This window comes from Danio rerio, chromosome 4, assembly GCF_049306965.1.
Source record: "Danio rerio strain Tuebingen ecotype United States chromosome 4, GRCz12tu, whole genome shotgun sequence".
Taxonomy (NCBI): domain Eukaryota; kingdom Metazoa; phylum Chordata; class Actinopteri; order Cypriniformes; family Danionidae; genus Danio; species Danio rerio.
Genome location: NC_133179.1, coordinates 69,377,501 through 69,391,367, shown reverse-complemented (window position 1 = coordinate 69,391,367; position 13,867 = coordinate 69,377,501). Strand labels below are relative to the sequence as shown.

Sequence of the window (13,867 nt, the reverse complement as noted above, 5' to 3'; positions counted from 1 at the left end):
CCAAGATTAGGCAGTACACATAAATCATTTTGTGATCTAGAATATATTATATAAAATACACACTTTATTACATAATAGATTTATTTAGATTAATTTATCGAATTAGTCAATTCATTTCAAAGCGATGACTTTTATTCTGAATTGGACTGTGACGTCATTAGCATATGCGCCGCGCTCCGGCGTCTGTTGTGATTCGGCTGAGAAAAGGTTCGTGTTTTTAACGGTTTAATTCGTTTTAATTGCTGGTTGATGCTGTTGAATGTTGTCTTTTCTTTATAAACGATATTGTTAAAGTAACATTACTTAATTATAAAGTCTAACGTGTGCTTTTTAATGGGGTTTTGTGTGAATAAAGCGCCTCTGTATGACAGAAGTGATGGAGATTTTTGAAACCTGCTGGTCAACTGAAAACGAAGAACAAACATTAACGTTACTTTAGTAAACAACCTGCGGTTTACACGAACAAACCTGTATAAAATATGTTCTATAATTATGCCTCAATAAGCCTTTTAATAAGTTGTAAGGTTATTTTTAATCATGTGTACTAATAATTATAATAAGTCTGTATTAAGGCTCTCACTCAGACTGACTCCCTCACTAGTGCACTGACTAGTGAACTAGTGGACAGACCGATTTAGTTAGCATTTATTCGTCTCTCTGTTGATTATTCTCCTCTTAAACACACAGAAAAACTCTGAAGTTCCATGTGACGCTATATTAAAGATGGCGTTTATTAAAGAGGAGAGTGAAGACGTGAAGATTGAAGAAACATTCACACATGAAGACATCAGGATTGCTGAAGTGTTCTCGCTGAAACAAGAAGATCCCGAGGAACAAACAGGTTGGTTTTCATTCTCAAAGCTGAACTCAGTCATTTGAATAGAGGTAAAGTTGGATTTATATTCGGTCATTCAGACTTTCCCCTTAATAATATAATTTCACCAAAGTAGTATTTGCAAACTCTAAATAGGGAAATCATATTAGCAGCCAATGACTATCAAAGTACAACATTGTTCACAGTCAAATAAACAGTGCTAGTGTTGTTTTCCAGTCACACTTGCATGCTAATTCAGATTGAATATTCAAAGTAACACATTAAACAATATAGAGACTTCTTAATGAACGAATGTCTGAATATAAAACTAACTTCACCTCTATGTCATTTGATTCTCAATCAGATCTGCAGATCTACACTAATAAAGGAGGATTTTGAGGGTGTTCTCATTATAGTTAAAGATTAAAAAGCCCAAACAATTATCTTATTCAACCCAAAAAGTTTCCTATTAAGAATTTATTATAAACAGGGTTCAACGCAAAGGTTTTTTTTTCTACTGGTTCAGATTTTTACTTGCCCAACCAAAAAAAAAAGTTAATAGCTATTTCTTAGCCACATACAGTATTTTAAATAACGTGTCAAAAGACAAATATAATTGTAATACTGTACATACCCTTTTTATTCAGCGTAACAAACTGACAATTTAAAAAAATACAATTGTGATGTGACTAAATTTGATAGTGTGTATGTATATAAGTTTACAGTACCGGTCAGAAGTGTAGGGTCAGTTTTATTACATTTTTTACAGTTTTTTTTTTAAGGAAAGCTATTGTTCCTCAAGGACATTTATTAAATGTAATTTTAGAAAAAATGTTAAATATTTATTGTAATTTATTCAATTTTAATGTAATTTAATTTATTAGTTATTTATTAAATATTTATGTAAAAATAACTGCTTTCTTGTTGTGTAAATTGCTTTTATTACTATAACTGTTAATAATAATAATAATAATAATAACAGCAATAATAATTAATATCAGAGTGATTTCTGAAGGATCACGTGACTCTGAAGACTGGAGTGATGAAGCTAAAAAATCTTTCAAATCACTGGAATAAATGATTAAATTAAATGATAAACTACTTTTAAACAGTTATTTTATAGTGCAATAAAATTTCACAATTTTACAGTTTGTTCTGTATTTATGATGAAATAAATGCAGCCTTGGTGAGCAGGAGTAGCTGATGTTAAAACATTTAACAATCATACTGACCCCAAACTTTTGACCAGTTGTGTATTTTATAAGTGAAAATGTGCACTTTAATTTCGACACCCACAGATATAGTCACCAAATATAAATCAGAGAGGTCAGACTCTCATACAGAGCCTCATTTCAGCTGTCAAGTTTTGTAAAAATCGATCTATAGAATTAATCTATCTATTAAGGAAATGTTGGCTAGAATTCTGCATTAGGCTTAAATTATAGAGAGAAATAACAGATGAGCTGAGACTGAATAAATCAGCTCAATCGAGCAGAGACCACCTCATTTAGGTGATTTCGGATCGATTGATTTTCATGTTGATCTGAGCCCGATTGCTGGATTCACATATGGCAAACAAACCGCGCTAATTACAGGGCAACGAGACAGATTCCGAAACAAACGTCTATGTGTGAAAGCACCCTAAGATTGTATTTGTATGCAACTGTCTGACAGTTGCAGCCAGGGTAAACTTTTGTGACAAGGCAACGCTGGCCCGAGCGTCTCGCACGCTGGCCATGAGGCACAGTCCTTATTGTCGAGCCCTGATATAGCTATAATGTTAAATCAGAATGACTTAAAACTAGAATCAGAAATGGCCAATAAAAAAAAAAAAACTAATAAAATACCTCATTTTCAGGGGTATAAATGCCATAATTGTTCTTTTGAGTGGAAGGAAAAAAAATGTAAAAAACATGCAATAGTTTCTACAAAACAAACACTAATAATTACAAAATAAAGAGCTAGACTCGTATCATTTCAGTGATCTAGCATATCATTTCTGTGAAGCTCCACAGGTTCAGGGAGAGCAGTGCAGCCTATAGGGTTTCTTTCTATTTTACATCTGATAAAATAAGAGGAATATTTAAAATAAATAAATGAATAAAAGGTCAATTATTTCAGAATTGAGTAATGCATGTTAGCTAGTTACTTATTCTTACCACTAGAAATGTCAAAAGTAAATCTAGAACCTTGCTCTGAGGTCAGGAACTGACTTACTACTGTTTCAGTTTAGTGCCGTCAGCTGACATTTTAACTGAAGTACACTGAAGTTTCCACTGTCACTTCCGGGGCCTAATCGGGGCTTTCTTGGGGCCAGTGGCCGGCCTTTTTTGGCCCGCCGAATACCTTGGGCCAAAGAGGGCCAGCTGGGGCTTCGGGGCGGAGTGAAAGGAGAGGCGGGCACAGTTTCCGATCGAACACGAGTACATGCGCCAAACACATAAACAAATAAATAAATAAGGAAAAAAAAACATCTAACCTTATAGTCTGGGGTCTTTTGCGTATGATCACCCTTATGTTTCCCTTTTAAATGTAAGGCTGTTGCATAAAATAATAAAGTAGTTTTAATTTATAGTGAAATTCTTTGCTGCCTCCTTGATGTTTCAATAACGCATAATAATCTTTACACCATATTAAAGACACAGCAGACAGTAAAGGTTTTCGGGAGTTTTTGTTAAGTTTAAAAGGTGTATTTGTGCACGTTTAAATGCCTGTATGTGTGTGCGAGATCGAGAAAAAAAAGAGCGCTCCCTTTATGCCAGGCCCGGATTGGCTAATCTGGAGAACCGGGAGAATTCCCGGTGGGCCGGTGCGTTTGTTTGGCTGTGAGGGCCCGTGTCCCTAGCTGCTTGCGCTCTCACCAGTCGCACTTTTTTCATTTATTTGTTTATTTGACCACAACCTCACTCTTTTTATTCATTATTTTGCCGCAGCTCCGCTCTTTTTGTTTATTTTCTCGCAGCCCCGTGAGCAAAATGCAGCCCTAAACAGCGGCACCTTAGTGAATATTAATTAATATTAATGAATATTACACCTGCTCAATGAAAATCAGATGATTCACTACATTAATAAATCTGACATAACTTGATCAGAAATCTAGAAAGGGGAGAAAAAAGAAAAAAAAAGAGTAGACATGAATAGCAGCAGTTAACTATGCATTCCTTAACAGTGCCATCTTGGTCTAGTGCAGGGGTTCTCAACTGGTTTGGCCATGGGACCCACATTTTTACATGGTCATCAAGCCGCGACCCAAATTTTTAGGATCTATAAAACAATTTTAGGAATTATAATTTGTATTTATTTGTTAACATAAACAAGCACTGATACATCAGAAGACTGACACATCATAAGAAATTTACCAAGACTTACAAATAAACACTATTTTATTGATGTCATTCAACAAAATAGATAAAATTATAGAAATATTACAAAGTAAAAACGACAAATATTGTTCATAATAAACTCTTAATAAAACATGTTTTCTGGTTTCTAAATGTTGTTTTAACATAGAAGGTTTTATGCTCTTTTATGAGAGCACCTCACTACATATGACACTGAGGCTTTAAGTCTTTTTTGTCGTCAATATATATATATATATATATATATATATATATCCATACTTAACATATTTGTGGTCGTACTTGCGCTTCGACATGTTTGTTGCAATAATTAAATGAAATTTCACTTGTCAAACGGTAGGGTTGTCGCGCACGCATTTCAAAATAAAAGTCTGGTATAAGCAAAATAAGTACAAAATCAAACTTTTGTTGTTGTTTTTTGACCACACACTCCGCGACCCACTGAAAATGTTCCCGCAACCCACCTGTTGAGAAACACTGGTCTTGTGGCTATAGCATTACGTTAGGATGCTGCCGATCCGAGTTCGGACCCCAACAGCATGTAACATCATTTTTTCAGTTTCAGTGTTAAGACATAAAATACTGTTTGGGTTACTTATGTAGGGGTACATTTTTTTTTGACGGTGACAACAATTACAAAGGACTGGGTATCTATAAAGAATTAATGTTCTCATATTTATGATAAACATTTCAAGTTCTAAAGCAGCCGTGTCCTTGAAAAAGACGTGTTAGTGTCATTAGAAACTGAATTGGAGAATGACGTTAGTTTAATATAGTCAGTCGTCGACTGAGGTGGGCCGGTCTAAGGCTTAGAGAGCTAAAAAGGAGTCCCACTCCGTCCCTGGTTGATGCTACACGGCTTTTTTTATTATTTATTTTGGAGATAATAATACACAATATGAATACAACAGAAAGACATAAAACTTAACAAATTACGTGCCATTAAATATAGTTTAAAGAATTACGAATATCGGATATAATAAAGTCACATTAATGTGTCCACAGCAGAATAGTCGGAAATGAGCATATTATGCTACCATACATCAGTACAGTATACAGCAGGGCTATTCCATTAGTTTGTCATGGGGGCCAGTTCATGAAAAGCATCCCAAATGAGGGGCCGGAGAGATATGACTAGCATTATGAGTGATGACACAACAGCATATAAGAGCCCGTATGCTGTATTTTTGCTCCTTAAGACCCCCACGTTGGCTTTTTCTGAATTAAAATGTTAATATATTGTACTTTGAAACTACATAGTATCAGTGCATCGTACAATAGGCTTTTTCCAAACATATTCAAATGTTGTATTATTAAAGCACAACAAAAGCTGTGCATTGCTCAAGTAGGCTTCTTCTGCATTCAGACACATTCATAGGTTGTGTTTTGAACTGCGTAACAATTAGGGATGCAACGATTATAGACTTTCATTGTACAATTATATAGTCTGAAGAATAATGGTTGTCACGATTATTATGCATTTATTAAATTCAAAACACTACTAGTTTAGACAATCACAGGAAAATGTTGTTTATTGCTGCCCAGTAACCAAATACAGCAGAAAAAAATTATAATAAAAACAAACAATAGTCCATTTCTGTCTTGGCAAATTTTCTGATTTAAACATGAGTGATTAATTTTACAACAAAAGTAAATGACAGAACAATGAATAAATAAATTAAAATAGGAATAAATAAAAAATACTATCTGTCTAATGTTAATTTAAGCTATATATTAGCTAGGAATTTAAATTAACTGTAGTAGTATGTAGTATGTAGCCATACATTGTATATTGGCGATTGACCACAAGGTGTCAGTAGGAGACTATATAACTGTGGCTTCACTGCATGGAGTAATGCTGCGTTCACACCAGATGCGGAACGCACGTAAAGCGCGAGTGATTTACATGTTAAGTCAATGCAAACGCTCGAATAGACATCCTGCGGCGCGATACGCGCTAATGGCACGGTGCGAATGACGCAAATTGCACGAATGGCGCGGGACGAATTGAGCGTTTTGCGCGTTTGACGCGCTTAACAAGCGTTTCGCGCGAATCTCTCAATTTTGAAAATCTGAACTTCAGCGTACATTCGCGCCGCGTTAACCAATCAGAAGCTTGCTCTTGTGGGGGCGTGATTGTGACGTAGAACCTGTTGTCGGTGTTCCGAGGGAAATCCTCCAGCCTTCACCGTCAACAGTTCATCAAACTGGGCTGGGCTCAGTCAGAAGCACCGCTGAAAGCCTCCGTCATCCAGGTTCAATTTCTGGAGGAGTTTATGAGCTCACAGAGCTGGATGCACCTCTGAAAGGATGTAGTGGACTCAGACACGACCCTAAACGTATCAACGCTGTTTTTCAGTCTTCATAAAGCACATAAACACTGTTATTTTCTTCATAAAATCCATGTTAGCCATTTAGCAATGAAGCTAGAGTCACTGGGCAGACAGAAGCCCTGCCCATCACGCGAATCCGCGTCTGTTCTGATGTGAATTTGACACGCGAATGAAGCGAGTAAACTCAAATGTTCACGCGGCTATTTACGCGCGAATAGCGCTATTTATCCGGGCGTTCCGCGTCTGGTGTGAACACAGCATGAGACAGTGTTGGTAGGAAGCACACAGTTTTTGATCGTAACTGAGCGTAACGTAACGCAACTCAAGGTAACAGAGAAGTGTGCATATATATTAAGGAAAGTGAATAAGTAATTCTGTTGATTGGAAAATAAAGACGTTTTTATTTGCATCTATTTTGCCTACGGACTTTGATTTTTTACTCGTACAAAACTGCTCACTCTACCAACAGTAGCGGCAATTGGAAAGCCGCTACATGAACTATTGTTATTATCTGCGTTCATACATACATAATCATTTTAATCATTTGTAATAATTCGTCGAACGTATCTTTTGTTTACATTGCACTGAAGGTCTCGCACAACTCTCACTACTACAGCGTGAGTGAACCTGGAGGTCCACTTGCAAGCCGTGCGCACACGTGTCCATTGAAAATAATGAACTTGTTTGCGGAAAAGACGCAATATGTAAACGGCTCACTGCTATGGTCAATCCTGTATGCGTGCGTATTAGCCTTGGTGTACAAGCTCGGAACTTTTAACTAGCGCACAGGTGGCATAATAACTTTGTTTAGTTGCAGCAGTTTCATTCAGTGCAACAGAAACGCGGAGTTGAGAAGCCTTTACGATTAAAGCGCGGTTAATAGTGAAATCGGCTAATCAGTGCGTCCCTATTAACAATATCAGTGTCATTCTACGAAAGGACTTTTCTACAAACATATCCAAATGTTTTCGGCTGCCCGCGCTCTCTTAATGTCAGGTGAGTCACGCTCTCCTTCAACTGCAGCTTGTGCTGTATTGAACAGACGCACGTCACTTCATAGCTATAGTAGCTATTTTTCGACTGAACTAAATTTATTTTTGATGTCTTGGTCTCACTATTTGGAGAGTGGAAACAAATTGCCTCGGGGGCCGGGTTCAGCCTACGGGCTGCCAATTCAGCCCTGCTCTACAGGTTCAGGGACATTAAGCGAGTGGCGCGGGCAGCCGAAAACATTTGAAAATGTTTGTAGAAAAGGCCTTTTGTAAAATGCACTGATATCGATATTAGGAATGCAACGATTAGCCGATGAACTGCACTTTAATTTGTCACGGTTAATTAATTGTAAATTCTTTAGCACAGAACAAAACTGCTGCAACTAAACAAAGTTATGCCAACTGTACGCTTGTTTAACGTTCTGAGCTTGTACACCGAGGGCAATATGCAGGCACGTTGGATCAACTATAGCAGCGGGTCATTCACATATCGCGTCTTTTCGCGTGCAAGTTTTTTATTTCTAATGTAGGAATATATGCGCGCACAAGCAGAGCAACGCGCTCGTGGCTTTTCGGCCGCACTCAGTAAAAAACATCTGGCGCTGTAGCGGTGAGAGTTGTGCGTGCCATTCAGTGCAACATAAACAAAAGATATGCTAGACTAATTATTATTAAATTGATTATTTTTGTATGAACGCAGATGGTAACAGTTAATCTAAATACTTAAATTTACATTAGACGTGATAATCGTGAAACCATGATTATTCTTCAGACTATAATCGTACAACCAATATCGTTGCAGCTCTACCGTTATGCAGTTTAAAACATAACATATGAACGTGTCTTAGTGTAGAAGTCTACTTGAGCAATGCGCTGCTTTTGTTGTGCTTTAAAAATACAACACTTGAATATGTTTGTAAAAAAAAAGCCTATTTTTACTATGCACTGATACTTATGTAGTTTTAAAATATTAACATTTTAATGTAGAAAAAGCCAACGTGGGGGTCTTAAGGAGCAAAAATACAGCATATGGGCTCTTATACACTGTTGTGATATAAAGCGCACATAAATTATTTAAACGCAAAACCGAGAAAACAGCTATTTACAAGCGCGTATTGAACCGTGGAGGTCGTACCGTACGGTTCAATATTATATTGGGAACCGTGGCATCACTCATATTGCAAGTCATATCTCTCCCACCTCTCATTTGGGAGGCTCTTCATGATCTGGCCCTTATGACAAACTAATTGAATAGCCCTGCTTTAACTTTATAAACAGTTGTTAATAAACAATTGTAGTCAAATAAATCAATGGAGCATAAAGGTGCAACAGAACTCGGATAAGCACAGAAGAAACAAAGCTTGAAAAAATAAATTACGCTGCTGTTTTCAGACACAGGCTTCAGCCACTGTTTAAACTCGTCTTTCTTCAACCAGGAGTTTGCAAATTTACATTTTCCCATCTGTTTCGCTCGATGGTTTCGTTACATGTGGAGAGCGTCACAGCACCTTCCTGCGTTTGACGCAAATTACGTGACATCACCCGGATGGAGGAGCCAGCCCAAATCAATCACATGGATCAAGCATGTCTTTGTTAATAATAGAAAATATATATATATTCAAACTTTTTTGGAGTAAAACACACTGGTCACCGCTTGAACAAAATTTAAGACCTTGTAAAAACAAGATTTAAGATTTTTTGATACCTTTTAAGAGCCTTAATTTTCTCATAATTGATTTATCTACTTTATAAGACCTCGCGGACACCCTAAAATAAAATGTTGATATATATAAAATGGCTGAAATATTACACAGAGTAGCCTATATTCTGCTAAATCATTTTCTGTTGATGACCATCCATATTGCACCGTAAGTTTCACTTTTATTCATTTAATCAGCTACTTTGACCACAATGAGCCAGGCTTTACAAACTATTTGCAGTCGAAAGGATGAGAGAACAGAAAATTATTGTGAGAATAATGTATTAGTCTGTGCAGCCGGCGCGTGAACGAAGAGCTTGATGCATCACTGAGACAGCGCAGAGCCCTCCGGTATCTGCGGTCACAAAGGGGGAAAAAACAGTGCGTTGAGGATCTGTCCAATGTGTTATTGAGTCTTTTCTCATTTAAAATTCAAGGTAGGCCTACTTTGGGTGTGAAGAGCAGGTAATAACCCTCTCTACTCCAGTGTTGCGAATGCAATCTGCTGATCTAACAGCGCAACATGATTTAGAAACAGCAATGAACTCCTTGTTTCAGGTCAAAATGAACCCATTTAATGCAAAACTTTTTCTCCACTGACTATAAGGCGCACCTAAAAGCCTTAAACTTTGTCATAAAACGGCCGTGCGCCTAATAATCCGGTGCGCTTTATGTGTGCACGGAGTTCAAAAATCTGTAAAAAAAAAGTTGTGTGATTTCGAAAAGCGCTCCGCTTGATTGGCTGTCGGAGCATTTCCCGCCGACACAGAGACGTAAAACGTACACTCCGTATGCAGCAGCAATAAATCAATCAAAACCACATATGTTTGTCTAATGATCCCCGAAAATGGCACCAGTGAAGAGACATGCTTACGACGCACAATTCAAACTACAAGCTACTAGTTACGCGGTTGTAAATGGGAATAGAGCAGCTGCGAAACAATTCCACATAAATGAATCTGTGGTTCGGAAGTGGAGGACACAAGAAAATGAACTGCGCCAAGTTAAGAAGACAAAACAGAGTTTCCGCGGGAACAAAGCAAGGTGGCCAGAGTTAGGAAACCAACTTGAATAAATTCGGAGCTTGCTGTCATTCCGGGAGGACTAACAAAAGAACTCCAACCGCTGGATATTGTTGTAAACAGGGCGTTTAAAGTGAAGTTGCGAGCTGCGTGCGAGCAATGGATGACAGACGGCGAACACACTTTTACTAAGACTGGTAGGCAGCACCGGGCGAGTTACGCCACCATATGTAAATGGATTGTGGATGCCTGGGCTAAGGTGTCTGCTTTAACTGCTGTCCGAGCTTTCGCAAAAGCCGGCATCATTGCTGAACAGCCACCCGGCAATGAGACTGACTACGACAATGATGAAACTGCCCAGCTGTTCAATTCACACACAGAAGATGAGGACTTTGATGGATTTGTGGAAGAAGACTGATTCAAAAAATAATAATAATGTGAGTGTATTGTTAAATAGTACAATAAAGTTCAACTAAAATATGTTAACTGTTTTGCTTCCATTACCTTTTTTTTTGCAGACAGTGTAGTTTAGCGTGCGCCTTATGTATGGGTTAAGTGCAGAAATAGACCCCGTATTTGAGACTGCGTCTTATAATCCGGTGCGCTTTATAGTGCGGAAAATACGGTACTTGTATTAACAGGAACAATAAGTCTTAGAGAGTTTCTTGTGTTGTCATGAACGTGGAGTTTGAATTGCGAATGAATGAAGAATGATTGACAGGCGCAGCGGAGAGAAGCGCTGAACTGAACATGAATTTAAGCACTTGAACATTCATCTGTGCTTCACGTTAAACTATAAAATGGCTTCAGAACATTTGAGATATAGTAGCCTACATGACTACTTTCTAGTGCCTTATAATAGGCTACCTTCGTGGCTTTTGTTGGCCTATAAATTACACAGAATATAGCGCATGCGCAAGAACCAATTGGCCGATACCCGATCCAGAAAAAATATGCGGTATTGAACCGATATCCGATCCAAGTATCGGGATTGGTGCATCCCTACTAAAGATTAGAGGTAGCAGATGTTTTGGTAGTATTAACATCTTGGTTTTAACGTCGGTCATTGTTTTGTCTCTTTATCTCAGATCTGACTGCCGTAAAGGAAGAACCGACTGAGCAGATTAAGGAAGAACAAGAGTTCAAAACTGAAACCGAAGACTCAGAGACCGAAAAAAGAGACCAAAAGAGTGATTTCTCGTGCCGACTCTGTGGAAGGAGTTTCAGTAGCAAAAAAAACCTTAAGGTCCACATGAGAATCCACACCGGAGAGATGGCGTGCAAACAGTGCGGTAAGGTATACAGTCGAAAACACAACCTCAAAAAGCACATATGCCGACACATCTGCAGCACATGTGGAATGAGCTTCACGCACAAGACGAGACTCGACGTCCACATGAGAATTCACACCGGAGAGAAGCCCTTCACATGCAGCGAGTGCGGCGTGAGCTTTAAGCACAAGCAGACTCGCAAAATCCACATGAGGATTCACACCGGAGAGAAGCCGTACACGTGCGCTGAATGCGGAGCCAGTTTTGGGTACAGCCGAAGTCTCAAAGACCACATGAGAGTTCACGCCGACGTGAACCCCTACACCTGCCACCACTGTGGAAAAGAATTCTGCCGAAAAGGATACCTAAACATCCACATGAAGATTCACACCGAAGAGAAGCTTTTGTCCTGCCAGCACTGTGGAAAGTGTTTCTCGTATCAAAATGAACTGAAAGAGCATTCGCTAACTCATTTCGACTTCTAAGAGGTTTACTTAAAGACATGACTTGCAGATTAATATGGAGAAAAAAATGTATTAGGCCTAATTAAATTTTTAAAAAGGCATAACAGTAAACCAGGGTTTTCAAAAAGCACTTGGAAGCCCCTCAGCTCTATTTTCACACTTATTTAAAGGGGACCTATTATGCTTATTTTTACAAGATGTGAAGTCTCTGATGTCCCTAGAGAGAGTGTGTGTGTGAAGTTTCACCACATTAAATAATGTCTTATAACTCTTTAATTTTTCTCCTTTCAGGCTTTGATCCTAATGGTGGAGTTTTGGTGACTGTCACTTTAAATTCAAATGAGATGTGCTATGGAGTCCATTTAGGGCCATATATACTTGCAAAATAAAATAAAAGAACTGCAAAGGGAAAATCAAGTTTTGAGATATAAAAATTTGCAAACAAAAAGAACCTAAAATATTTGCAAGAATTTATTTTTTTTTTTTTGCAAAACTTTTTTAAAGCATAAAGGCTGATACTTCTGCGTCAAACACCGGCGTATGCTACGGCGCTGACGCATAGCCCTTCGCCGTGGCCGTCGCCGTTACTGACGTGCACCTCTCAAAAAATGTAACTACACGTCGCAACGACGCGTAGCGCAAGCTCTGCGATTGGTCGGCTTGGTAGCGCTGACGTGTCTGGGCGGGACTGAGAGCCGCGCGAATGGCGCGAGCGATTGTTTACAAGTGTGGAGTCCCGTGAAGGAGCTCCGGATGGAAAGTTTTGTTTTTTGTTTACCTCTTAGTTAAAGTTGTTGCACGTCCGCCGGTTCCTGCCTCAAAATGAGCGAGTTTGAGCCACTTGTACATCACGGAAGTGTTCAGGAAAAGCAAAACATCAGCGAAGAAACTCGACACAGAGGAGCATTAACACCTCACTGCCCACTAGCGTTTCGGAAGTGTTAATGCAGACCAACAGAGACAGCGCGCAGCAGTATAAATGCACAGCCACGCGCGTTGCCTGCGCCGTGGGTTACGCCGGTCACCTGACACAGAAGTATAAACCAGGCTTAACTCATCCAGTCAATTGCGATGCGGTTTTGACTTTGCACTTCACGTGTCTGCGCATTTCACGTTGTGGCACTGATTTGACAAGGGGAGCGGAGTCGAGGGAGTTTGGGTGTTTACGGCAGGCCCAAACCTTTTTTTGTTTTGTTTTATATATATTTATTTTTTAGGGGTTTTCACCTTTATTGATGGGACAGTGGAGATATAGAGACAGGAAAGTGTGGGGAGCAGAGATAGGGGAAGGATCAGCAAAGGACCTCGAGACGGGAATCGAACTCGGGTCGCTGCGAGCACCTCGGTGCTATGTGTCAACGCACTAACCACTAGGCCACAGGTGTCAAACTCAGTTCCAAAAGGGCCGCAGCTCTGCACGGTTTCGTTCCAACCCTAATTAAACACACCTGATCAAACTTATTGAGTCCTTCAGGCTTGTTTGAAACCTACAGGTAAGTGTGTTGGAGCAGGGTTGGAACTAAACTGTGCAGGGCTTCGGCCCTCCAGGAATTGAGTTTGACAGCCCTGCACTAGGCTATTGGCGCCGACAGGCCCAAACCTTTTAAGTGATGTAATCACCTGGAGACAGTATTACCGAGGTGGTCTTACAGCCCAGTAGGCCTGGACCTGCCCATAAACGTAGAAGTTCCTTTATATTGTTTGGTTTTGTAAAGACAAAAATATTTAGCAAATATATATAGTTTTTTTTTTTTATTGTAAGAATTTATTTATTTTTATTTTTTGCACTGCTTGATTCATATTTGCAGTTCTTTTTTTGTTTGCAAACTTCCTTTTTTCCCCCAGAACTTGAATTTTCGCTTTGCAGTTCTTTTAAATTTTTACTTTTCCCAAATTTATTTTTGCTTTGGGTT

The 13,867-nt window shown here is 38.9% G+C and overlaps 1 protein-coding gene across 1 annotated transcript in view; it reads left to right on the top strand.

Moving 5' to 3' along the window:
* Window positions 1-159: 159 nt before the first annotated feature.
* si:cabz01021433.2 overlaps window positions 160-13,867 on the top strand; it is a 15,462-nt gene continuing 1,754 nt past the window's right edge. The window contains exons 1-3 of the mRNA XM_002662150.8: window positions 160-207; window positions 688-841; window positions 11,308-13,867. The exon at window positions 11,308-13,867 is cut by the window's right edge and continues 1,754 nt beyond it. Coding sequence (XP_002662196.1) covers window positions 724-841; window positions 11,308-11,975 — 786 coding nt within the window. The 5' untranslated portion in view covers window positions 160-207; window positions 688-723 and the 3' untranslated portion in view covers window positions 11,976-13,867. The remainder of the gene's footprint in view (window positions 208-687; window positions 842-11,307) is intronic.